We start from the raw sequence: 26941 nt of genomic DNA on the forward strand, positions 1-26941 counted from the left end.
TGCATTTTGTACACATATTGTACTGGATCGCTGTGACCCGTATCGGCTTTTTCTTTTCTTCATTAAACTTCAAGTTTTCTATAGTAAACCTTCTGTATATTTGATTCTTGCGTTTACGATATGCAAATTTGTAATTCGTATCTCTCGTTATTAATTTTTGCGTATTCACGACGCGAAATTATAGACGCGTGTATTATATATCGCGTATAAGATAAAGTTGACGAAACAGGTTGATAGATTAAATGAAAACTGGGGGCAATTTTTCGAGCAATCTATTTATGTTTTATGTTTTAATTATGTTTATCTGTACACTCTCGACGGCGACGAGGTAATTAATATCTTTGGATGATTCGGAGCTGCCGACTGTCCTCTCTATTGATAACAAAGATTAACGTTTGCAAGATTCATCTTGCTTAGAACTTCATTCACATTTCAGTTTATTTATCATGCATAGTTTCGAGTCATATCCTGCGCACGTTACGTTATATCATAGTATCATCCATTGAATGTACCAGTTTTTAAGATCTGACTGGTATTCGTTTGCAAATTCAGCTTGTCGAAAGCCATTGCTTCAACGAAGCCTCGAGGTTTCCGATTAAATTTGTTTTTTATTTCCAACTTTCCTTTTCGATATTGCAAGTATCTAGTCGGTCTCGGTTATGGTATTCTATACAGTTACACGATTGTCGATCAGAAAAGAATTAATCAACTCGAACGTCGATATTAAGGAATGCTTTACCGTTCATCCAGAATTCATTGCTCTTGCTATTCTTCTTGCCAATAAATATACGTATGTATAAATAGAAGATTCTAAAGATGTAAACGCGTAACTATAAATCGTTTGTCGTAAATACCACCGATCGCATTTTACAGATGAATAATTCTCGCAACTGCTCCCTTCTTTGCGGCCAACGATACATATAGGCGGAGCTGAGGGGATGGTTTTGCAGCGTGCGTGGAAACACAGGGGAGGAAATAATTGTTGAGCATCGTATCGCCTCGCCAGGCCGAAGCTAATATTGGATTAGTTTTTAATTCGAGCCGCCCCTCCAATTTCGTCTGTAAAATACACACGAAATAACGCACGCGTACGATTGTATATGCGTATACGCGTCGCTATGTTGCTACCATTGTACATATAAAGGACTATTCTATATTTCTAGCTTTGTTTGAAGTTTCTAATTTCGCAGAATTGAACCTCTTTCGCTTTATCTTTCGAATAAATTCTTTTCTTTCAGATTGGACGGGTTGTTTCGATGCGATCGAGTTTTGGAATTAATGTTCTATACGATTATTGGTAAAAATAATTTTGAATATCGTTTTTGTAATAGAAGGTGAAAGATTCATTTGGATTTTGAAAGTTTCGCGCACCGCTGTGCATCGATCATCGTAGTTGCAGGTACAGTGTTTCGTTTGAGAGAGAAAATACAATTGCATATTTTAGATACATCTGTGCATGAAAGTAAATAAAATGAATTATAAAAGCTATATTTTATTCCTTACCAGGGAATTATTTTGCCTTGCAAGGGAGTTTATTTCGATCGTGCATGATATACATACATGTTAATAAGATTTACATATACAGGGTGGTTGGTAACTGGTGGTACAAGCGGAAAGGGGGCGATTCTACGCGAAAAAATAAGTCGAAAATATAGAATAAACATTTTTCCTTTGAGGCTTTGTTTTCGAGAAAATCGACTTTGAATTTTCGCTCGGTACGCGCGCACTTTATCGCGTCTCGTTATAACGGATCTCACTGTAGATCGTTGTCTCGATGGAAAAATTAAAAAAAAAAAATGTTTATTCTATATTTTCGACTTCTTTTTTCTTCTTTCCGCTTGTACCGTCAGTTACCAGCCACCCTGTATATATATAAATGTATGTATAAATAGAATTGGGAATATCCTTGTATAAAGTTCAGTTGGATACAATTTTGCTGTAATTGGTAACGAAATTTTCTGATGTTTTTTCAGATTAATGTCAATTTAGTTCTCGTGTAACACTAATACCTATCGGATCTTTTGGTCTTTAAAAGAGACTTTGTGGAACCGCGTAATTGGATACCGCCGACTACGTTAAAAACTAGAAAAACCACAGGAATATCTCGGTGGACAAGATTACAGGGCGCTTGACGCACAATCATGAGAGTTTCGGAAGACAGAGTCAACGATGACCGACCGGAAACGATTCACTTTCAATTTCCTCTGTCAAGACGAAATACGTAAGGCAGTTACTACACGTTCCAGTATCGTTTAAAACGCATGTTTACTTTTCAATATACACATATATTAATATCTCTATTAAATTTACAATTTCACTTCTCTCGTATTATTTTATATCGAAATAAATTTTACTAGTAATTTATCGTTGGTTCAATAGTACCCAAGGAAAGTCATTATTTTTTAGTTCCTTTATTAATCTCAATATCTCGAGCAGTTTTATTTATCCGCAGAAGGCTGTCCATTAAGATCATGCGTACAACAATACGCAACAGTTTATCATTAAAAACCACTACAGACGTTCCTCATTTATCAGACATTCTTTATTTCATCATATTCCTCAAGGAGACCAACATTCTCACGAGTATTCTCTAGGTATATCGGTGCAAGTTAAAATAGTCGTATCTGTCGTCTATATGTGTGGAGCAAATTAAAAGAAAATAAGAAATAGGGGGCGGAAAGTAAAACGTACCGGCAATTATTTTTCCGTCATAAATAATTTTCTGACGATCCACCGAGAGACGTCCTTAGCCCGGCGGACGAGTCGAAGGCTTCTTTTTTGGCGGGCATTTGTCCCCAAATAATTGGGCGGAACGGCGCGCCGCGTCTTCTCTGCAATTATAGGCAGTAAACGTGGCCACATCCGGCACTAGCAGCTCTCCTAGCTCAAGTGGGATAATTCGCTGCGGAAAGACAACGATTAGGGTGATCAGAGAGGACGAGAAACAGAGAAACAGAGAAAGAGAGATAGAGAGATAGATAGATAGATAGAGATAGAGGGGGAGAGAGAAAGAAGCAACTGTGTACGTGTTTGCTGGATATAGTTAAGGAACGATACAATGAAAATGGAGAAGAAATAAGAGAAAAATTAATGATATCGAATTTCGAAGATGTTTAATATAAGAAGGATGAAAATTTATTTAACGTTGCCGAATCAGCTTTATTACGACTCATTTGCAATGGATGAGCATTATGTGACAGCTTCGAGCGATATATAATTCCATTAACGATCGCAGATTAAAGCTGAAATAGTTTTGTTGTCGAGCGTGATTCCTGATTCGATTTATATTTCACTGACGCTCGATCGTAATTAAGTTTTCCATGATCAATGGAGCTCACTCAGCTCTATGCGATTCTTCTCTGGCGTATATCAAAAACGATAGATGGTAAACACTATCATCCGTGAAAGGTAACAACGAAACGTAACTATTTTCTTCGGCGAATTTAGGCAAACATTGACAGGACACGAAGCGGACAAACTGCACCTGTAATTCGAAGTGGAACGGTAAAACAGAAAAATGGAAAAACACGGAGATCGTATATGTTTTATAACCGAGCAAAAATAGAGCCAACGTTGATCCATCGAATCGATCTGAGAAATACACAACTGCGATTCACGTGTAAGTGACAGTTCGAATTCTGTAGAAAATGAATTTCACGGAATCGTTTTTCAACGAGCGTTTGCTACTCTGTCATTTAGTGGCCACTCTCTTTTTCCCTCTCATGGTCGATTTACAACGAAATTGCACCGTTTTACCGTGCAGAGGGGTGAGAGATGTTACAATGTGAGAGCAATCCGTGACGCCTGGTAACACGCGAAACTTCCGGTTCTTTCGTAACGTCGATCCTAGGGTTCCTCGATCACGAGAAACAAACATCGTGATCGTGCAGGACCTTCTCCCTCTCACGAAACGGGTTCCATACATACAAATGATTCGTCGTAGCAGAAAACTATTCGCTCGTTCACGTTGGGTCATATAAATTTATTCTGTGCGATACAATTGAAAAAATATATACAGTCTACCTTATAAAATGTATCCAGGCGTTGAAGAAATCATGAGTCGTGTGTCGCGGGCCGGACGAGATGCGTTCAAGCGGAGAAATCTGAAGAAATCCAAGTGCCAAATGGACAGAAACGATCACCTTTTTGCGAAAAAGAACGATTTATTCGGATCATTCGTGGTTGTTTCGCTGATTATTTCTCTTATCTTACATTAACATGGTGTTACCTACGAAAATGAAACGTACGTAATCGGTATCGGCGTTGAACGATTCGACGGAGAACGGAAAATTAGACGGTAATATCATCAACAATCGTATGTTAAGAGTCGGTTGTTTAACAAATAAATTACTAAGCCAAGGATTTTCTAATATTCTATCATGTGTTCGCTTATTATGATTTCGTGAAGTTTCGTACAATCAACGTATACGCGTACCAGTTGAATCATTTTATGTATAATATATATATATATATATGTATATGTATATGTATATGTATTACTTCTATTTGTCAATTATATACAACGTTACACGTACTTATATAACATCACATCGTTCTCTACGATCGATAATTCTACGGTTGCTCTTAACATAAATATTACGTACCTAATTAGACGGCTTACACGCTCTATTTCGACGACGAACCTTAGTGGTAGCGATATATATAGATATAATATATATGATATATATATCATATCATATATACATATATATTATACATTATATATATATATTTATTTATAACTTACAATATCTTTTCGCGATAGTACATTCTTAATTACTCTTTACGATTTTTTGTATTCCTAAGAAAATAATATTGTACAGGGTGTATGTGTTTGTATAGTTGCACAGTTGTAGGATATAGCGATCACACGAGAAAAATGTGATAAGTCCATTCTTTGTTGATTTTTTTTCCACGTTTACGCTGTTTGATGACTAAAAGGAGAGAATTTTGACACGACGCGGTTGAAGAAGATGATGATCAGCTAGTTTGACGGATATGTATCATCCAGAAATCGGTAGAAATAGATGGAAAATAGGATTTATGAAAGGTAAGAAATCAACAACGTGGCTGTGTTATGGAAATAAATATTTTTAGAACTTTTCGATATCGTTCCCTATAAAAAAATAGAAAATGTGACCTATAGTTTTCCCATGTGATCTTCACATACACGTACATGGTAATTTGTGCATTAGACGTAAGAAAGAATTTTTTCGCTCTTCAAGTGTTACAATTTGTAGGATTGTCTCGGTTCGAGACAGTGCGACCCGTTCCTCGGTAATTCGAATCTTTAAAAAATGGAATGTCGTTCACAATTTTCCGTGTGGCTTGGAATGGAAGCAAGACCGAGGATGTAACTTCGGTTGAAAGATAAGAAGGAAAAAAAAATGCGAGGAACGTTCATTTTCCTAACACTTAATCGAAATATAACTTCCAAATTCAATGTTACAAACAATACGCTTAAACTCATTCAGCTTTGTTCCCTTACTGCCGGATTAAAGTATTAAAAATTGACTTTCTTAATAAAGTTCTTTCCACGGTTGCTATTTTTTCTTTTTCGCTTATTTGTATGGAATAAATCGTACAATCGTACAATAAACGCTATTGAAGCTACCGAACTAATTTCTTTCGTACTTGACGAGAAATAACAAAAATTTGTCAAAACAAAGGCCGTGTAAAGTTTGTGATACAGAAATAAAAAAATTCATTGGGTCGAAACGCGCAAACAACGATATTGAGATTGTCGTCAACGAAAAATCAAAGGGAACGTTCTCTTCGTAAAAGCATAAAATTCTCTCGTACACCTAATATCTACTATCTTCTTCCTGTATTTGTATGATGTGTAAGTACATGTGTGCACGTCTAATGTTCGAAACAAAACGCTGTCGCCAAGTCGATCGCAGAAACGGATTAATATCGTACATACATCGTAATGTTTTTAATTACAAACTATCGCGCTAATATATACACAGATATGTCGTGCGGATCTTTCAATTAAGCTGCGTCGTTCGAAAGATGCACCGAGGAGGAGGCTTCCGGTCAATGATATTGCATTGTATACATAAATCGTGTTTTGCGACGCCTTCGATTATTGCTGCGTTAAAGTATCGGTAAGACGAAATTCTTGGATAATATAGTTTCAACTCTTTTAACGACGAGATCTTTTTGTTCATTCCTTAATATCCTACCTTTCAATTTCTTTTTCGTCTTTAATTTCAATCGAATGCGGTTACAAAAGTTGTTTGACATTGAGGAACAGGACATCGTACGGTGTACGAGATCTCTTCGCAAGCGGAACGACGCGGACGAGATGTATACTCTAGGAAAAAATGTTAAACGAAGGTAAAAGACTACGCTGATATTCGTTAAACCTCGCCTCCTTCTACGATAGTTGCAATTTCCGAATTTTGAGATTTTTAAAAATGCGTACGTACAGCGCAAAATGCGAATCGCTAGTTAGCAGGTGGCGATGATTTAATTGTTGATATCCGATGACTGTACCATTTTTATGTTACAAAAGATAAAAACAAGATAAAAAATCTGGTCCTAAAAGGGATTAAAAAGAGTCGACGTACTGCAGAAGATGGCCATCAGCCGTCGTCGAAAGGGTTAATTCCATCGCCTATCGAAGAATTTCGCGAACTTCGGAAGCTGTCCGGATCTCACTCTTCGCCTTTCCTCTTCTCCTTTCTATGTTTCTACTTTCTTTCGGTGTCCCTGCGTATCGTGTCTGTTTGACGAGGGTAAATTTCCGCGGAGCGAGCTCACAGGGGTGGCGATGGCGAAAAAACGAGAGCAATCCGTAATTATTTAAGTTTCTTTTTTAGCTCCCTATCAGTCCCCTCGGTTCGTTAATTAAGTACGTCGATAAAATTGGCCGTCGTGACGGTAAGACGTTGATACTACCTAGAAATAGCGCAATTAAGACGACTGCTGGCCTCTGATGCTCTTTTTCGTTCGATCTCTCTGACTTCTTCTCTCTGTCAATAATGCCACGTCAAATTAGCGCACTGCGATTAGTTGTCGTTTTGGAAAATTTTTTAAATTCCCGTTACACGTGTGAGTGCGCGTGTATTTATACGACTAATAGATTCGTAATAGAGAAGAAATTGTCGCGTGTTAAACTCGAGATTGATGGAATTACAGTGACGATTCGCCTTGCCATTTTATCGTTCATATTTGATACAGGTCGATATAAATAAAGTGGAACATATTCCTGAGATTTCAGAGATTCGGTTTGAAATCGCTCGTTGCGTTTGTCGATTCTTTCTATACATTCTCAAATTGGAGCGTGTTGAACGTCACTGTGACATTTCAAAAAATATCGTGCGTTTTGATATGAAAATAAATGAAAAGTATATCATTATTCGTCGAGCTATCTACTATGAAATTTCGGAGGCTCTAATAATCTCAGTATGGTTTTCGTAATCCGCCGACTGAAGAAACGTTGTGTATAAAAGGACATTTAAACATGCGGATACAGAGATCGAACGAAAAAGAACAATTAATATCCAACAACATTCGCGATATATATTTCCACGTTATCAACTATAATTACATTTCAAGTTTCCATCTTTCCCTCACATCAAATACTATCATTTAACAACAAATGTTCGTTCGAAATTAAACAAAAGCTACTCGCTCCATCGTTTCCATCGAAAACGTACTAAATCAAATTTAACAGCAAATCTCACTACAAGTTTCAAACACGTCTAAAGAAAACTGGAAGGAGACGAAGATAAAAATACGAATTGAGTAAGCTATTCCAGCCCTCTTTCTGTTAACGTTTTCAAGTGTGAACGACTGCTATTTTCGCAGTAAGGCCCGGTCGCAGATGCGCGACTTTTGTCGTTGCCATCTCGCTGCGAAGTCTGCTTTGTTATTCTGTTATTCCTTGTAAAGCAATTGGCAAAACATAACAGAGATGCGAAGATAGGGTGCGCGAACGCTGCATAGAGGCTGCTCGTTCCTTGTCTAACAGCTAATAAAGCATGCACATTCGTACAGTAAATATGTAAGTGTAACACCACCGATCAACGAGCGGTCTGATGCATGTCTGATTAGACAAGAACAGAAAAGGCCTGTACGTGGCGTTCTCTTTCTATTCTCACATCGCACGGTTAACGCATGACTCGCGTACTTCGTCTTCGTATCTCTACGGTGGACACGAAGAGAGACACAGTGACGTGAATAATTATAAACGCGAGCCTATTTGTAGATTTTTCATCGTATTGAAAGAAAATCGTTGATATATATTTAGAATGTAAAGCGAAACTGAATGTACAAAACTTGTGTTTTCGCCTGTGAAAAAATACAAATTCGATGCTAATTTCGTTAAGTTTCCATTCAATGGATTTTTCTTTACTTTTGATTGCTACTAATTAATCCTCTAGGTACACCGTCCGCTAATTTATCGAAAGTTTCGTCTCGAGTATTCGCCTACGCTGATTTTATTTCTCTTTCCAAGTTCGCTGACGTATTCTATCGGCGACTCCTGTTGATCGTGAACTTTTCTTCCCAAAACTGCCCACAGGTTTTCTATCGGATTCCGATCGCGAACGCTGGCCATGGTAATTCGATTCTATTGCGAAATCTTGAAACCGCTTTCTCGTGCTTCGGCGTTGTATTTTTGAAAACTCGTCTCCTGTTTCGACAATTCGCCGCGCAACGTCTCCTGATATCCAAACAGCGTTCGATTCGCCCTTTACAAGAACGAGTTTTGCTTCGCGTTTCCAGCCATGGTCAGTGGTTGTTCTTTGGAAATATCGAGGAAATAACGCGGGGAATGTACCATCGTTCGAAGCACTGCACCACGGCAACGAGACTGCAACGACAAGAGTCGCACCGGTCCTAGAAAACGTACAACTATTCTATCGTAGAAATGTGACACGATTGATACGTAACAAGTTTCACTCGGCAAGAGTCTTTGAATCCGCGTCGATTATCCTGGTTCAACAAATCGGTTCGGCTAGAGGCTGTGGTGGACCGTACGGCGAGGCCCACTGACCCACAGGATGGGTCAGAGCAGTGGGTGCTTGTTGTCTGTCTAAACTGGGAACGGTGGTTCCCGCTGGATGGTTCGGCACTGTTGCGGGATAAGCCACTTTTCCAAGCGCCTCGGCTTGAAGGGACAGCATCAACCGATTCGCCGCCTGCCTCTCGGCCTCTCTTTCTTCCGCCGTTTGCCTCCTAAAACAGATGGAAAGATTGAAAATGATCGAGCGTCCCTCGTGGAGACAACGGAAGAAAATTGTGAACGTTCGTGAAGTTCGTACAAGTATTGCACTTGGTTCTTAGGTTTAATATGAGATATCCTCGGATATTTCATACAAACTGACGCTCGTTTAACGTTATTCCTACTGCTGGAAGTATTTCACTGCGTGCTTGCAATTCCGGTATAAATTATTTTTCAGTACAACGTGGTGTTTATAGACGAGATGATGCTAAAACGCGTATTAAACAAATTATGGAATTAACTTTTAGGAAGCTTTCAACTTGCAACTTCTTAGACTTCCAAGTTGCGAAAGGTAAACATTCTCCAGCTCCTAAATTTTCGAATATTAAATCTGCGAGCTGTCGAGTTCTCGAATTCCGAAATTCCGAAGCTTTACGGTTTGAAAAGTTTGCTGATCTTTGAAATCGTCGAATTTTTTCATACTCTCGCTGCGATATTCCCATTTTGCAACGTGTCAAGTCCTCCGAAAACGGATAAAACGGAAGATTAGGCAAAGCTTTAAAATCAAAGTTACTGTCGTTACATAGGTACATAGTGTACCGAATTATGCTTGCGAGATCCAGCCAGTTAAACGATAGGGTGGCGGGGGTTGCTGGAGTGTTGTAGAAAAGACGATACGAGATCGGAGAAACGGCTGCGAGGAGAGCCGGGACAGTGGAAAGAGACTGGCGGTCGTTGGAGCGGAAAACAGAAGACAAACGTAATAAAGTTAATTCGATTCGTCGGTGGTGCAGCGCCAGCTCGCTCAGGGGTGGCTCGTGAGTGTCTGTTTTCTAGCACTAAGTCTATTAGGGTAGCAGAAAATGGTCGACTTGTTGGCAACGTCACTTAGGTCGAAGCTTTTATGGAAATCTTTTATTTTCTTCTTTGGAAAATTCTTGCGTAATTATCGACCAAACTCTGCTCGAACCTTACCGCGTAACAGACTCGTCTAACAAACAACGAGGATCGGAAGAATCGCGATCGAATTGCCATAATCGGCCTATTACTCATCGTCGGTTCTCCAAGTCCCAAGTATACCTTTTACGAATTTAACCAGCCTATGGGCGATAAATTCTCCTAGCGTTGAAAGATCTTCGTTCGGCAACGAGATCTGACCGAGAATGTCCCTGAGTCTGAAAGGCGCCAGACTGGATAACGCGGCCAATCAGAGTGCCGCGATGCCGCTTCCATACGAGCCACGAAACACCGTCGTTCCATTAGAGTTAATCTCCGGTCGTCGGTAATTAAACGGTTTCGTTGTACCTTTGTTTATCTCAGCGTGGAACGATCTCAGCTTCTTCTCTTTCCTCGTTCATCTTTCCGTGGATAGAGAACGGAGGGCGTATAGAACTCCTCGGTAGCCCGTGTATCACGGAACGAGTCGGTTGAATCGGGACACAACTCGATCGGTTGTTGCACGATTAACGACTAGCACAGTCGACGATGTCGAGCAGAGATTCCAGATAACAGCACTTCTCAGCCGCAATCAACATCCGATCGAGTTCGTTTATTTTCGTCTCGTTAATACCCGCTCGATAATTGTAGGAAAGCCTTGCACTCGCGTTATCTCTCCGCGTTCTGCCAGCTTTCCAAACGATTTGCAATTTCACTCTTCTGAAAGTTATTAAATGCGTGTGATAGGATATCGGGGAAAACGAAGGAAACAGGAGCAACGGGACAGGACTCGGTACAGTTTTGACCCGAGTGGGGAGAAAGTAAATCTCGTAGTTACACTTTAGACGGCCTGATTCCGTGATATTTATCGGAGGGTTTAAGTATCAAATCGTTGAAATATTATCTCGCTATTGAACGCCAGAGATACGTTTCAAAGTCGTTGCCGATACTGTTACGAATGGAACCGGGTACATTGGATTTTTTTAAAAGCTCGTCAGAGTACGTACGTTAAAAGATAATATAAAAACACGGTTGTCAAATGTTGGAGACGAAGTCTGGTGTAATTGTGATCTTGAGCGAGCAAACGAATAAATTTTTAGGGAAATTTCTGTTGTATGTTGCGTAACACGTGTTGGAGAATTTAACGAAATCGTTAAACGATCAAAAACAAATTTTAGCATCGGACCTGGTTTATTATTCTTCTAGATATTAATTCAACAATTAATTACGAAAGAATAGATATATAATGTCCGCAAGACGATTACGATACTTTGTACGGTAGTTGAAATTTCTCAAAACTGGTTTCCTTACGCAATCCGTGCACACCTCTAAAGACCAGTGGCAGTTAACTAACGAGTCTCCTCGTTAATTATACCGTGATTCGATCTATCAAAGATCGAAAAGTATCTCGTTAAGTTCCATCTTTTTGCTTTTTTGTTCCCGGATTCGCTCAAATCCACTCGCATTTCCAGTAATTTTCTTTTATCACGTATCAATTGTCTCCTTTATATCAATTTTCTCCATACATTGGTTTCGTGGAAATTCACGAGATACAAAAATTAATGAAAAATTCCATTTGAGCTTGAGAAACATTGCAACTAAAGCGAGCAATCTTTCAGAAAATCGTCTTTTCCCAATTTTCGTATCGAACGTAAAAGAATGCAGATCGATTATCACTGTTGCCTTAGAATTAAGGGAAAATTTCAGCTAACGAAGGGTTAACGGTCGACGAACTCGATTAACGTTTGGTTTGTTCCCGTTGGAAAATCTATCCGTGGCTACGCCGTTGTTCCAGTGACAGCCGCGCCTACACCCGTGCAAGTAATTAACGCGGTTAGCAATTAATAATTGAGGGCGCCGTGCCGATTACATTTTGCAGCCCCGACGCAGCCTCGCCCCATTCACTGCGGCTGGCATAACTGTATTCTCTCGCAACCTGGGACACATTACTCTTATCGTTATCCCCCTATCGTCAAGTATAACTTTTGGCCAACACTTGGCGAACAAGTATTCTAAACTTGATTTTATCGTTCGTCGCGAATATACCGCGATACGATTAACTTTATCCGTACGCGTCTTTTCCATTTTCAGTTTCATCGGCAACGAGCAATTGCGAATCTTGTGATTAATTTCTCTGATTATTCGTCAGACTTGTGAGACTTGGAGGAACAAGTTTTCCGTACAGAATCGCACGTTGAACACCGAATCGGAGGAGAAATAAATTTGGAAAATCCGCGTATGCAGTGGATGGAGCATAAATACACAGATCCACGTGGATAATTTATCGTCGATATTCCTGAGAGTAAAGCCTCGTACGAACGAGTCTCAGTGTATATTTTCTACTTTATTTTTTTGTATAATATCGTCTGTTGCTGATTGTATCGTCAGTTACCATCGGAAATCTGTAGCGTTCGTTATTCAATTATTTCGTATGAAATTGCGCAAATGCAAATAGCATCCCATTTAACGTGACACCTTTGGTTTAAACGATTTGAAATGTTTCTCACGTACGTTCTCTTCGTTGTCGAGCAACGCGTTACGAATTGCAGATATATCGATTCCGTAGTGCGTTGTTTCTCTTAAACGGTTTTTAAGAACGTTGACTTTGAGCAAATTTCGTCGTTGCTTTCTGACACGGTCGTAAATAATTCCGTGTTCATCGTCAAACTTCGCCACGCTGCCTCAGTCACTTTTACGACATCCTACGCCATAGAAACCATAGAAATAATTTTATATACATGGGAGAAATCGAAGGACTCGAAGCGATATCAACCAGTTGGCTGTTGCGACTCGTTTGAAGACGTTGAAAGGCGTGTACGTAAAAGGCGTCGCAAAGAGCAAGCGACGACGAGTATACTCGTCAGACACAGAGTACGCGTGGCTGTTACGATACAGAATTAAGTTGTAACGAAACGACTGTTTTATTTTTTAATTTTACTACCGACAAGGCTCGTCGTGACGCAAAATATCGTCGTTTCTTCACCGCGAGTATACTCGTCGAATACAGCTAACTGGTTAAAGACAGTACTCGCGACGGAGGTGTTCTCGATCGGATCGACGAAAAACGATTCGTGGAAGAGGCACGAGAGCAGAATAGAAACACGGGCGTTCTTTCGTTCCGCGAGGATTTCCATCCGGAAAAGGAAACGAGTCGTTTTCGCAATGGCGCTGGTGTTCGTGTTCGTGTTCGACCGGTTACAGCCGTGATCCAACACAGGGAACGATGAATGTTTAACAAGGTGAATGGCTGTGGGGCGGAGTGCGGCGGATCGAAACGATTCAAATCGCGGATTCGAGGGTTTGACACTTTAAAAGCCGTTGCAAGAAGCCCGAGGAAGAGTCTGCAACCGGACTGGTTCAATGTGAGACGACGAGGGGGTGCGATCCACCAGGAGGTGGGGAAGAGAGTTGGCAGTCAAAGCAGGGGCGGACGAGGCAGCACGATGGGGAGGATAGACTGCATTATGTACGGGACAGGGCTAAGCTGTTAGGTATCTGAATTATTGAGACGAAGTTATCTCATCTCTGCCTACAGTCATCTCGTTACTTTAAACGCAGCTGCTCGCTGGACCACGTCGCGGATGTGCTGATCCAAGGGTGGAGGAAGGAACGTGAATTTTTTCTCTTTTATGTCTCCTTTTTTCTCTTCTTTCTTCGTTTCGTTACGTCGATTCGTAATTGCAACATTATGCAATTAAATATATTTTCGCCTCTTTAGACACGGCGACCTATTCGTACGTTGAATCGACTGTTACAGATACAGCTTGTTTTTTAAATCAAAGGACAGGCGCAGGTCATCAAACTCTGCAAAGTATCCTCTCGAGGAAAGGAGAGTTTGCGTGGACCAAATCCATCAGCAGGAACGTTCAACTCGAGTCGTTGCTATTTTCTGTGCGCATTAGTAAGTTTGCTCGCTATCTCTCAGGCTCGTAAATTCGGTCACGTACAAGAATTGTCAATCGTGAATAGTTTGCGGATGGTCGAGTTAAAAGTAGTTTAGTCCGAGGAATTGCACAGTTTCAAGATATTACAACGATTCCCTATAACGAAGAGCATTGATAGAATCGGTGTTAATAGCGTTTCTTTATTCGATACGAAATTTCACTGTAATATCGTTAATTCTCTGTTGGAGGCACAACGTGTATATTTTGCTAATTAATTAAATTATCTTTGTTATTTATTTATCGATGTTAATTAAACTTAGGAAGAAACCTGTATGTCGAACGACGTTTGCTATAGTTTTTATTCAGACGGACATCCGAACCACGTCGCTCCTCGAAATGTCCCAATTTATTCAACGGCTGTTCCGCCATATAATTCCATGTTCAAGATTAATTATGATTCACTCGTCGTTCAGATGTAAATTTAATTTGGCGAGACATCTAGACGAATGTATCTGTCACTGCGTTACCATTTCTGAACACATTGAGACAGATAACACACATCGTCGCCGTATAAATTGAATTTCGTGCTCGTTCCTCCAACGACCACGTCGACTACGTAATAAAAAGACTTGTAAAATTTCAACTCGTACCTTTTAACGCAACTTGTTGAACGAATCGTTGAACCAGGATGGAGATCGCACGATGAAACGGAAGAAATTATTAAGAGAAGCCTGTCGTATTCGCAGAAGAAAAAAAAGACAAATTCATTAAATTTCATTTCTACGGTCGGAAAACGTGTTTCATGAGGAGGATAAGAAATGTTTAATAAACGTAAAAGACTTGACCAATAGATTGGCAAGCACCAGTTACAGGACAGAACGTAAAGGATAGAGAATAAAACAATAATCGTATAAAAATACACTTTTTTTTTTTTAATTACTTTTCTTCGCGGATTTTTGTCAACAAATGAGCGACCATAGAATCTTACATTCTCTTTTATCAACGCCTTGTAAGATATTGAATTACCAGTTTCGTCGAATTCCATTTGAATTTTATCGAATTCTTCACGAAGAATCTCAAACTCTGTCCATTGAAACCGCATTCCGAGTGACGTTCCAAGCGTTCTCTCGGAAACCATCGATCATCGACAGAAAAATGACTACGAAACCCGTGAATTGAAATTCGTCTATCGATTGCGATATTTGTTTCGAATTTTTCGTTTCTTCTATTTCTGCCGTTCTCTGTCCTTCTTGTCGTAGAATAGAAATAGGAAGACACGTTACAATTCACCGTTTCGCGATCGACGATACTCGCGTTCTAGCGAGAAAGAAAATTACCATCGCCTGGTTTCCGAGTAAGAAGCGTAATTTTCATTTCTGCGCGCTTTACGACAAATGCAATATCGCTGGTAAGGACAAGAAACCGAGATCCCGATGCACAACGGCATCGAACCGTTTTTGCAGCGAGTCCTGTTATCGATCTCTTATTAGATCGTTATGAACCTTCTGAAGGCGTTCTCTTCCGCTTTTTATCGGCCGCGTTTTACATTCCTCGTTTTTACCTATTTGCCCCTTTATTGCTCTATGGCTCCTGGAACAATGCGAGAGGTAACGGCACACAAAACTCCGTGGATCGTTGGCCGTAAAACGGCGTATAAAACTCTCGCAGGAAATTTAGATCATTCGGTTGTTACACTCGATATTTTTCAAGATGAAGAATTTTATCGAGCTTGATGAAAGTAAGCGGGACGATGGCACCGGGCGTCTTGAAGTTTCGCGGTTTAATAAATCATTCGCGTACATAAATATCGCTAGTACGCGTTCCTTCTACGGATTATTCTATAAATGTACTCATAAATATATATATATATAAATGTAATAATATACCGTATTTTACGTCTATTTAATGTCTGTTGACTTCTAACCAAGATATACGCGATAATCTCTTATCCCTTTCGTCGTAAAACGAGACGTCAGAAACTCGCAATCCCATCCATCGCATATACAACAATCGTCGTTGGATAAAAAAATTTTACCGATTCGACTGTGTAACACCAGCGATCGTAAATAAATGCGCGAAATACTGAAGCTCGTTACGCGTAGAGGAAACCATACCTAAACGCAATAAAAAGGTTAGAAAAAACCATTTTAAGAATGTCCCATTTTAAGAGTGTCCCATTTTAGAAATGTCCGAACTAACTAGAAACTTGAAACGACCTAGTGCACACCTTGGAATAAGTGGCGTCCTTTATCAGCAGTCTCGTTCGATGACAGATCGAGTAGAACTAAAAGGCACCAGTCCTCGATCCTTGCTGGTTCCTTCAAAACCTGCGCAGACAGAGACACCGTTGTTCGTCTAAACCCTCTAAACTACTCTCAAAGTATAGTCATCTTTCTATCCTAATACTTCCCGGAACGAGCCAAGGACACGGCAGCGGGATGCTTTTAGAAATCCTACTCGAAGAGAAGCGACTATTAAGGAAGGAAGAAGAGGAGAACGAGTCGCACCCCCGGAGAAATGCCTCTGGGCTCGTCTCGCCGCGTAGACGCCCCTGATATCGGGCGACCCGCGCCACGAACGGGCCTCGTTTTATCTAAATGACGTGTTTTCGTCCTCCGTTATCTTGAAGAGACTCCAATACACTCGACTTTCGATGCGTCCTCGCCGATACGCGGCCGCAGAACGCTGCTAACCCGCTATTAACATTCCGAGGTTTCCACCTCGCGTTTTCACTTTCGGTTCGTCTCGAACGCCGAGATTTGATAAATCGCAACACCAACATTCGGCTTCGCCTATTCGACGTGTTAGAAACCGGAAGTCAGGTAGTTTCATCGGTATCCTGCTATTTATAGCGGTATGTTTGTAGGGACAGTTTTTGGAACTGCTACGATAGACTGCAAAATATTCCGTTGGACTCCTTTTTCTTTCGAGGGGAGGAAGGAGAGTTCAGGTCGTGCAAGGATCCAGAACGAGCAACAATTTGTCTAAGGCGTAACAATTTTCGATCGACCTGTCGACGCGCGACGTACTCATCGATCTTGGCGATACCTTTCTTAGAATTTGCTCGATGCTCTTAAGTTACCGTGTCGCTTACTCCCTGTGCATCTGAATCGCGAGCAATGGATTAAGTTCGCGTTATTTTCCTAAGAAGATAGACGCCTCTGCTAAGCGGCGAAATTGTCTGCCGGTTGTTCGCAAGCAGAATTTTCAGAATCGTTCATTTCCATCAAAAAATGGATCCGACTTTTGTCTTTACAAAATATCAAAAAAGGAGAAACGTTTAGCAGTCCGGGTACGATACCTAATTCCAGCTTTTCCTTCTTTTTCCGTCTTTAATGATTTGCATTTCGAATTTGCCATTGACCCGTCTCTTTCGTCTCGGGCGATGACTCGTTTTAAAGTTCGTGTTGTACTCGGTTAAGTATAACAGAGCTACAAATACCTACGCTATGAATGTCGAGAACTCACCTCCACTTTGTCCGCCTGTTCTGAAACCAGGTTTTCACTTGCGCATCCGTCATTTTCAAAGTTTTAGCCAAGGCTGCTCGTTCGGCCGACGCCAGATACTTCTGTTTGTGAAAACGTTTCTCCAGTTCGGCGATCTGCAACCTGGTGAAGCTTGTCCTCGGCTTCTTTCTCTTCGGTGGCGTCCTGTTTTGGTAAGGATGGCCGATCCTCCTTGGAAACGCTCCGGCTACTGTCGGAAACAAAAATAAGAAAGAGAAATGAAAACCAACGATAGGTAATCGGATTTCCGCGTAATTAGCGTCTGGATAATCGATATTCGAATAACTGACGTTTCCTCGCGATTCGATGCTTGACATAATTTTGTATTTTAGCTGACGGCGTGACACTTTAGAAATTGCTCGCAACGTTTAGCTAATAATTGCTTTATAATTTTCTTTCAATTACGAACCACTGACACTGGTAGAGTAGAAAAGAAATGTTAACGACGTATAATTTATAACGACCCTGTTACGGTTGTAAACGATAACTAAGCAAGAGAGCAAAATGTTATCGTAAAGCGTCAATAAATCCGCTTTAATGCGATTTCGTATCATAGATCAGGGACGTTCCAAAAATAGAACGAATTATGATCGATCACTCTATACAAATATAGGGAATAAGATAAAAAAACGTCGCAAAATAGCTTCGTAAAGGGAATCAATTTTTCTATATCACAATATAGCCATAGTTTCGCACAATTTCAAATCATGCTATCGTTCAACGAATATTCTTTGTTCCGAGAGCTTTAGTTCATTAGACGAGTATAGCTCTTATCGGTTTGACAATTTTTTTAAAACGATATTTTTTCCCTATAGCTGTATTTTTACGATCATAATTTCTAATTAAGATACAAACGTAAATAGATTGAAAAATGTACATTAAGTTACCGCACAGTGCAACCTTTCCACGCGATCTAGTCTTCTTTTTAAACTCCAGTCTCAGTCATTTTGCGTTTATAAAACATTTAACAGAAATTTGCAAACGTTGTCTCCGTTCGTTTTTCGTAGTTCAACGATCGTCCGAAAGTTCCAACAACGTTCCATCGTACTTTCTTCGAAGCGCCAAATGCAAAAACACGATACTCCGATTACTTTGTAACGATATATCTCCATAAACCTATCTAAACTGCCAATGAAATAAACAGCGTACGGTTAACAAATTTCTATGGCAATTGGCAATAATTTATTGCGTATCGGTTAAGATGCTTTCTACATTATCCGACAAGATTTCACTTCGTAATAAATTATACCGAGACCTTTTATCCGTGGCACGACGTTTTCTCACCGAGGAGTAAGCCTCCGAACGAACGCACGATTCGCGAAAAGCGTCGATCTCGAAAAATGTTAAACGCCAACGCAATTGCCCGCACCGTGTAAACCGCTTGAAAGCGTATGGTTCAGGCATCGTTCCGACCAAGCAAAACAAGCGTTGAAATTCCAGGATAAAGTGGCGACGTCGAGTTACGTGGCTCCGCGCGAATTACTTACGATAGCGCGCGCGCGTGAACGCCGGGCGCAAAAGCAATGGCTCGCTCGCTTTGGGTAACGATTATAAAATCGTAAAAAGCGAGGCTTACGAGTTACACGGAACGATTTGCCGGCCGGTGCAAATTGTAACGCGATCTTTGTAGTCGGCCGTGGCAGCAGGTGCATTGCAATTCAGTGGAAGGGTATTAATAAAATTACCGTTAGACCGATAGCATCGCGCCACTTCCATTACCTGGACCCGCGCAAACATACCGTCGAGCGCACGAAGGTGAAATCAAAATGAAGCTTTATCGTCCACTTATGCGAAACTAGCCGCGTAAATCGCCGCTGAAACTCGCACACGAGATTCCCGCTTATCGAAACGCCGTTCATTCTGGTTAATTATTGTACGCGTCGGTTGGATCGGAAGCAACTCGTAGAAATATCGCTTTCTTGCAGAGGTACACGCTGATTATAAGGTCTTGGTATATTTTTAAGAAATTCTATTCCAATGTACAACGGTCGTTGCTTTCGATCGATCGGATGTGCATATTAAGCGGATGCACAGGTTCTGTCGGGTTTTCACCTTCGCTGTCAACAGCATCCACTTTTTTCAATAAATTATCATGCACTTTGCTAGAAACTTCGTGTAGTAGCTGTAGGGGTTGAGAATGTATCGGTAGATCAAATAGAGGCGAAGTACAGTAGGCAAAGTAAAGAATAAAATAAGATATAAAATAATATACAGGGTGGTAATTGGTGGTACAAGCGGAAAGGGGGTGATTCTACGCGAAAAAATAAGTCGAAAATATAGAATACAAATTTTTCGTTCGAGGCTTTGTTTTCGAGAAAATCGACTTTGAATATTCGCTCGGTACGCGTGCACTTTATCGCGTCTCGTTGGAACGGATCTCACTGTAGATCGTTGTCTCGATTGACCTTATTTTTTTAATTGTTTTAATCTAAATATCTTAATTTTTAAATTTTTATTCTATATTTTCGACTTCTTTTGTCGCGTAGAATCACCCCCTTTTCAGTTACCAACCACCCTGTATAACTAAGTATGCGAGTAATTTGCACCTGTAGGTCGAGTTACGCGAGTAAGTCGTGAAAATAATATATTCGAAAGACAATTGGAAAACGAAGGAGAAACGTTAACGAATCTTTTAATAATCCATGATGGTGCAGAAATAAAGCTTGACGGAGGAGAAGACTGAGATCGGAGACAAGTCGATAAATCGTATATGCACGTATGCGAAATTAATCAAATTATCATCGTTCATCGGCTTGTCAGATACAAACTAGCTCGATTGAGTTGAATCGAATAATAATTCACGTCGAGTGAACGTTAGACCCGGTTTGCCGCGCGGTCGAATCACTCGAACGTGGCAAAGACGCTTTCGTACGTAATGTCTTTCGCATGGTTGATTTCCATATTGACGATCTACGACATTAATAATCCGCTATGTGTAAGATGGTTTCGTAAAGTATCGTTACACAAAGAAACATCCTGTTTTATTAACGTAATATACGTTGGACAACAGATATGCTCGAAAGCAGAGATTACTACGGACGGTAATAGCGTGATAAATAAATGACAAGTAAATAACAATAATTGGATGAAAACACGAAGCGAAAATAGCAACTATGAGGCGAAACTCAAACACAGGGTGGTTGGTAACTGGTGGTACAAGCGCAAAGGGCGATTCTACAAGAAAAAAGTAGTCGAAAATATAGAATATAAATTTAAAAATTTAAAAATTTAAAAATTTAAAAATTTAAAAGTTTAAAAATTTAAAAATTTAAAAATTTAAAAATTTAAAAATTTAAAAATTTAAAAATTTAAAAATTTAAAAATTTAAAAATTTAAAAATTTTTAAAATCAAAAAGATAACGTCAATCGAGACAACGATCTACAGTGAGATCCGTTATAACGATAAGTGCACGCGTACCAAGCGAAAATTCAAAGTCGATTTTCTCGAAAACAAAGCCTCAAAGGAAAAATGTTTATTCTATATTTTCGACTTCTTTTTTCGCGTAGAATCGCCCCCTTTCCGCTTGTACCACCAGTTACCAACCACCCTGTATATCAAGATCGATTTAGATTTACGTGTACAGTTAATACGTCACGTGCGCCTTTTTCTTCATTTCTCTTCTTTTCTTTCCTTCTTTTTTTTCCCTTTGTTTTTATTATTTAGCTTCAATTTAGCTTCATTAGCGAAATTCGAATACACGCACTGGAACATTGTATCGTTTGCCGTACTTGGTTCGCTTTGAAGCGTGACTATCGACATCATTAAGCATTTATCTATCGTAGTAATAGCGCATGAATAACAGAGAGCGTATTTAATGCGATATGCATACCCGTAGATTTAATACGTCGAAACATGATACGCGGTATGTACATAGTAACGAGAATGAAGAATGTGATAAATACATTACAAGATTCCAAGTGGAAAAGTCGCTGGTCGTTTTCTTCCGATATTTTTCTCAGTTATAAATTAGAGATACTTTTCTTTGCGCGTCCATCGCAATTATCTCTTTCTCTTTATCCTACGAGCATGGCAATTTCTAGATTGAAAACGGCGTTCGGTTCTTATCACGTGTCAAGGAAGCGAAGGATGCGACGAGATGTAATTTATCGATCGATTCGTACGCGTTAGATGTGATAACAAGGAGAAGATGCCGAAGATTTTCTTCTAATGTTCACGGTTTGCGGACTAGCGTGCAAGATATGGCATATTGAACGAAATAAACCGCGGATACCAGAGGGAAAGAGCCGAACAAGCACGATAAAAGTGCCACTAAACCGAATTAGACTTGTGACACGTTTATCGAAACAGCTTTCTAGGAAAACCATTTCGACAAAGTCTTACCCCTGTTATTAGGGTAGTTATCCAGCTGAACATGGTTTACAGTTTACGCTTCATTTCTTTTCTTCTGCTCTACAAAGGATTATAAAAGAAATCTGAGATACTGCGATCATAGTGTGTTACATAGCAGGCCGATTCTTCAGATTTTTCGACCGAGAAAGTTTTTTTTTTTTTTGAAAATTGAGAATTTGATCAAAAATTCTGGAAAAATTCCCAGGCATGTAATTCTTATTGTTGTGGTATTTCGGGTTTTCTGATAATTTTCTATAAGGTAGAACAAAAGAAATCAAGCGCAGACTGTAAATCGTGTTTAGGCCAACAACTGTCGTAATGATAAAGGTAGAGGGTTGAAAGTTCGTCGAAATGATTTTCCTAGCGCAAGCTCTTTCCATGGAACTATCCGCAAGTTTAATTTAAGAATGTACAAAGATATATAAAATATCCAAAGCAAAGTACTCTAATATTCAAAAGGTGAGATGAATTTCCATTTAATTTCCATTCCTCTAGACGCGTTTATAAAAGTATGAATTTGTATAAGCACTATGTACGAAACTAATAATTACTAAATCGTACGAACCTATAAATGAGATTGAATACTCTACGATTACGTAATTCGATTCTGATTATTGTTAAATACACCTGTCTCTATCTAACCATAGCAGTGGAAGATGAAATCCTTGATTAGGAAATTCGTGATATTTATAAAATATGATCTTTCGTCGAAACAGAGATGCCCAATGTCTTTCGCTTGTCTGTCCATTCGATCGTTGATGTTCCGTCCAACTATTTTTTATTCGTCGGAAAATGAAATCACGCTGGACCATAATAAAACGTCGATTCCGTGGAACTGCAGATCTGACCTCTGGAATCGCCCTAAGGCGCGCAGTAAATCAAATTATAGCGTTCACCGCGCCAATAATTTTTCATGCCAATTTTCATTCTCCTATGCAAAGTAAGCAAAAATGATTTCCAATTATCCCGCATAATCACTGTTCCCGTAATTGCAGCGGCCGTGTAGTGAAAATCACACGACAAAATCGCGTCAAATCTCTCACATTCATCGAGCATTCGTGAGGGAGAGAAGCCTGGCCCTGGTATATTCGCGGTGTGATTAAAACGAGCAATTTCATCGGTTCGATGAAAGGATCGCGTGCATCTAAACAACGTTTATCTGCGCGGAATCGTCGCGTTTTAATACGACCTTCCAAACGATCTCTGCAATTGCATTCGTCGTAAAAGGTGTCACACGAAATACCGTATACGGGCAATTATTAAAAGAGCTGATAAACTCGCAGATACAGAAGAGATAGGGACGCGTAAGCTTTCTGTAAAATCGCTCGGAATAGCTCGTATACAGGGTGATTGAAAGGTGGAAGCGAATCGCGCACACAGCGGTAGAAAATAATCCGAGCGACTTATTCGTTATCCGATAAACTTACGTGTTACGCGCTTTGCTTTCTTTCGTTTCTTTAGTCGTAGCTTATGAAAATACGAATTTGCATAAACATCCGCGGTGTACGAAGTCAGGTTGACACGTTCAAATCGATTAACTCGATCCAGCTTACCATCCTTCGAACTGTTAAATATGTATAGATGTATATTGGAATAAATATGATGTAATTGAAGATTAAACGTATTGGCTTTCTCGTTTTATACATGTGTCCTGGTTATCACGTTATTTATCTATAGAATACTCTGCCACTGTTTGCTTGATTGACGTGTAATTCGGAAACACCCTGTATAGCGTGGCAGAGGGAGAACGTGGCCCAGATGTTGCTAAAATATGGAAAAGATTGCGCATTTTTACGGAATATCGCGAAAGCCACTCTTGACAACGAGTTTCCGTCACAGATACGTAATAAAGATAGCGGCCGATTAAAGCTCCGATATCCTCGATTAAATCGTTACACTCCGGCGTAATAAAAGAGAATTAATAATCGAAAGTGGTAAAATGTGGCCTGCTCTTTCCACCAAATTTATTCTTTGTTTCTTTTTTATGGATGAACGGACGTAAAATGTAGCCGAATAAATAAGATAATTCGAGGAGCGTGTAAATAAAGTAATTGAAAGCGAGTACGGTGAAAGAATTTTCTATAATAATTTTAAACGTTTATTTTTATAGCGACTAACGTTCCGTTATCGCGATAAATAAACCTCGATATAAACACGGATATATCAAACGCGAAATAAAATTTAATGAAAAGTGAAGATATAATTTCTCTCGTGTTGGTATTTTTGCGCTCGAGATGGCAGAACAAAAATTACGACTCTGTAAAAAGAGAAAATTATTAGTAACATCGTCCAGCCAAAAACGTAAAAAAGATACGCAATCTTCAAGTTATAACGAGTTCGTAGGAGGTTTACGAACGTTTCCAGTTAATGCAAACTAGATATCGATCGTTTCTCGCTGAAAGTTTCTGCTTTACGCAAAAAAAAAAGAAAAAAGGAAAGAAGAAGAAAATAAGTGGCGAACAACTAACTCGATCGGGACCGTTGTAGAAATTGCCAGCGACGAGATCGAAATTCGGAAATTTAGTAATTTGCATGGTAACACCGGCGCGATGGTAGATCGCAGCGGCCATTGAACATCAACGTGGGAAGCTCGGCTTTGAAATTAATGATTAGTACGATAATGATCCTAGCGGTGTTCCTACGGTGGAGAGGCAGAAAATGGCGGGACGCGGAAAATTTCCCGTGAAATTCAATTTGACACGTAACTGCTCTCTCGCAGTTTGCTCGAAACCCGAGGAATCATCGTTAAAGGGTAAACGGCCATCAGGTGGATATTATTCCATTATCCATCCCTTCTTCTCCGTCACCTAGAACGCTGTCCTTTTACCGACGCTTCAGCTCCGTCCAAAAATACGATCCGGTACGCGCAACTTCCGAACGAGACACGAAATAATCTCGTCGATAATGCCTGCTCAATTAGAATATAAATATACACAGCGGAGAGTGCTAATTGAGACACGGATTGCCCCGATGCGCGTCTCGATAGACATGATAAACTGATTTCCATAGGGGCGGAATTTATCGCAGTTATTTAAAGCAGAATTCGATCACCGATGTTCCTTTTTGTATAATCGTAACATCGAATATCAAGTATTAGTAGGAATTATTGGAATTTAATCAGAGAATCGTCATGAAAGTATTGGAATATTTCGCAAATGCTCAAACCTGAACGCTAGAATTATCAAGTTCTAAAGTACACACTAAAAAAGATAGATATTAATCGTTTAGAAATATAATAATATAAAATACGATATAATATAACACGATAAAATAGTAATATAACGTATATATAGTAATATATAGTAGTATAACGTATAATGTAATAATATAACGTATATACAGTAATATATAGTAGTATAACGTATAATATAATAACATAACGTATATATAGTAATATATAGTAGTATAACATATATTATAATAATATAACGTATATATAGTAATAAATAGTAATATAATGTACAATATAATAATATAACGTATATATAGTAATATATAGTAATATAATGTATAATATAATAATGTAACGTATGTACAGTAATATATAGTAGTATAACGTATAATATAATAATATAACGTATATATAGTAATATGTAGTAGTATAACGTATAATAGTAATATAGGAGTAGTATGTAACTAAAAGTGACAATTAGTGTAAGAAATTAGCAATAAGAATCTAATAATCTCGTTGTAATCCAAGCAATAAGCCTAAGGTACGAGTAAAATTATTATTATTATTACTACTGTATTATCAACCTTTTGCAAATTTCTAATCTAAATTATATTGTAATCGTTTGTTTTTATTGTGTATCTGCTTTTTCAAACATTGCAATTTCTTTATGTCTTTGTGTTTAAGTTAGAATCGTTTATGTATGATGATTGTATCACGGCTTATCTCAATCAGAGTCAATATCAATTTTATAAGAAGCACGCGTATGTTTCTACTAATCATGAGAATAATTATTGTAATTAAATAATCTTGAGTTGAGTTTAGAGTTCTCGCTTGTTAACGCAATTTTTCCCTACGTACTTAGAAGACGTCTTTTTATTTTATTTCTAGAGCATTAGACGCTATTTTTCCTTTTGTTTTTTTTTTTTTTTGGTTGTTAACTACCTTTTTAGTTTTACGTATTACGATCAACTTCATCTTAGTTAAAAATACTTTTTTCGTTTCTTCTAGCTTGGCTTTTTGAAATAGAATGACGAGAATTGTAGTAACTCTAAGAGAACACTTTTCCTCTTATGACAATTTTTTCCCGTAAAAAAAGTCCCAAAAAATGCTTTAAAAATCGCGTGTTGTGGCGAAATATCCCACCTATAAATATTCTCTCGTATCCAAACATAACGCAAGTTTATTCCTCAAATTTTCTAAGCGTCGAGTACTTCCGAACGAAAGTGTGTTAAATATACCGGCAATAATTTTTACGTCTCCTCCAGGACAATTTCATTTTTTATTACGGTAATATGAAAATCGATCCGGTCGAATTCCAACAATATTTCTCTTTCGACGGTATCACAAAAGTACACGGTGTTACTTTTATACGTGTGCTTAATGTGTCTCGAGGAAGAGGACGAACTTTCTTCGTTTCAAACGTACAGTTGCTACTCGACTCGCTCGGTTTTACGATCATTTCACGAATTACTTTCCATAGATACAGTCCATGGACACCGATTAAATTACAAAAGATTCACACACACATACATACAAAAAAAAAAGAAAAAAAGAACAAAAGAGGAAGGAAGACAAGCAGGCAAAGGGACAAAGTAAGTACAGTCGCTGAAAAATGATCAACCAAAGACAAAGTCTGAGCTGCTAATCGAGCTGCTATGGATGGAGAACGTAGAACTCGGCATTAAGCATAATAGACGAGGGATAATAATAAACTTCTCAAGTTCATTTCACGAAACCTAATTTCGAGCATCTATGGGAAACCGTGGGTAACTTTGGCCGATGGTAGAAGGACAAGATCATTCTTCGCGCCTTATCCAGCGTCTCGTCTCCTTTTTCAAAGGACTTTGCTCAACCATCTGACTTCTGTAACCGCTCATTGGCCTCTCACGTTCTTGTTCAACCAGCGAAACATAGCA

The 26941-nt window shown here is 39.2% G+C and overlaps 1 protein-coding gene across 1 annotated transcript in view; it reads right to left on the minus strand.

Annotated features, from left to right (window-relative positions):
* Positions 1-3961: 3961 nt before the first annotated feature.
* Positions 3962-26941, minus strand: part of LOC126869889 (T-cell leukemia homeobox protein 3-like) — an 85748-nt gene continuing 62768 nt past the window's right edge. The window contains exons 2-3 of the mRNA XM_050627039.1: positions 17464-17692; positions 3962-9189 (exon numbers count right to left, since the gene is read on the minus strand). Coding sequence (XP_050482996.1) covers positions 8952-9189; positions 17464-17692 — 467 coding nt within the window. The 3' untranslated portion in view covers positions 3962-8951. The remainder of the gene's footprint in view (positions 9190-17463; positions 17693-26941) is intronic.

This window comes from Bombus huntii, chromosome 9, assembly GCF_024542735.1.
Source record: "Bombus huntii isolate Logan2020A chromosome 9, iyBomHunt1.1, whole genome shotgun sequence".
Classification (NCBI taxonomy): Eukaryota; Metazoa; Arthropoda; class Insecta; order Hymenoptera; family Apidae; genus Bombus; species Bombus huntii.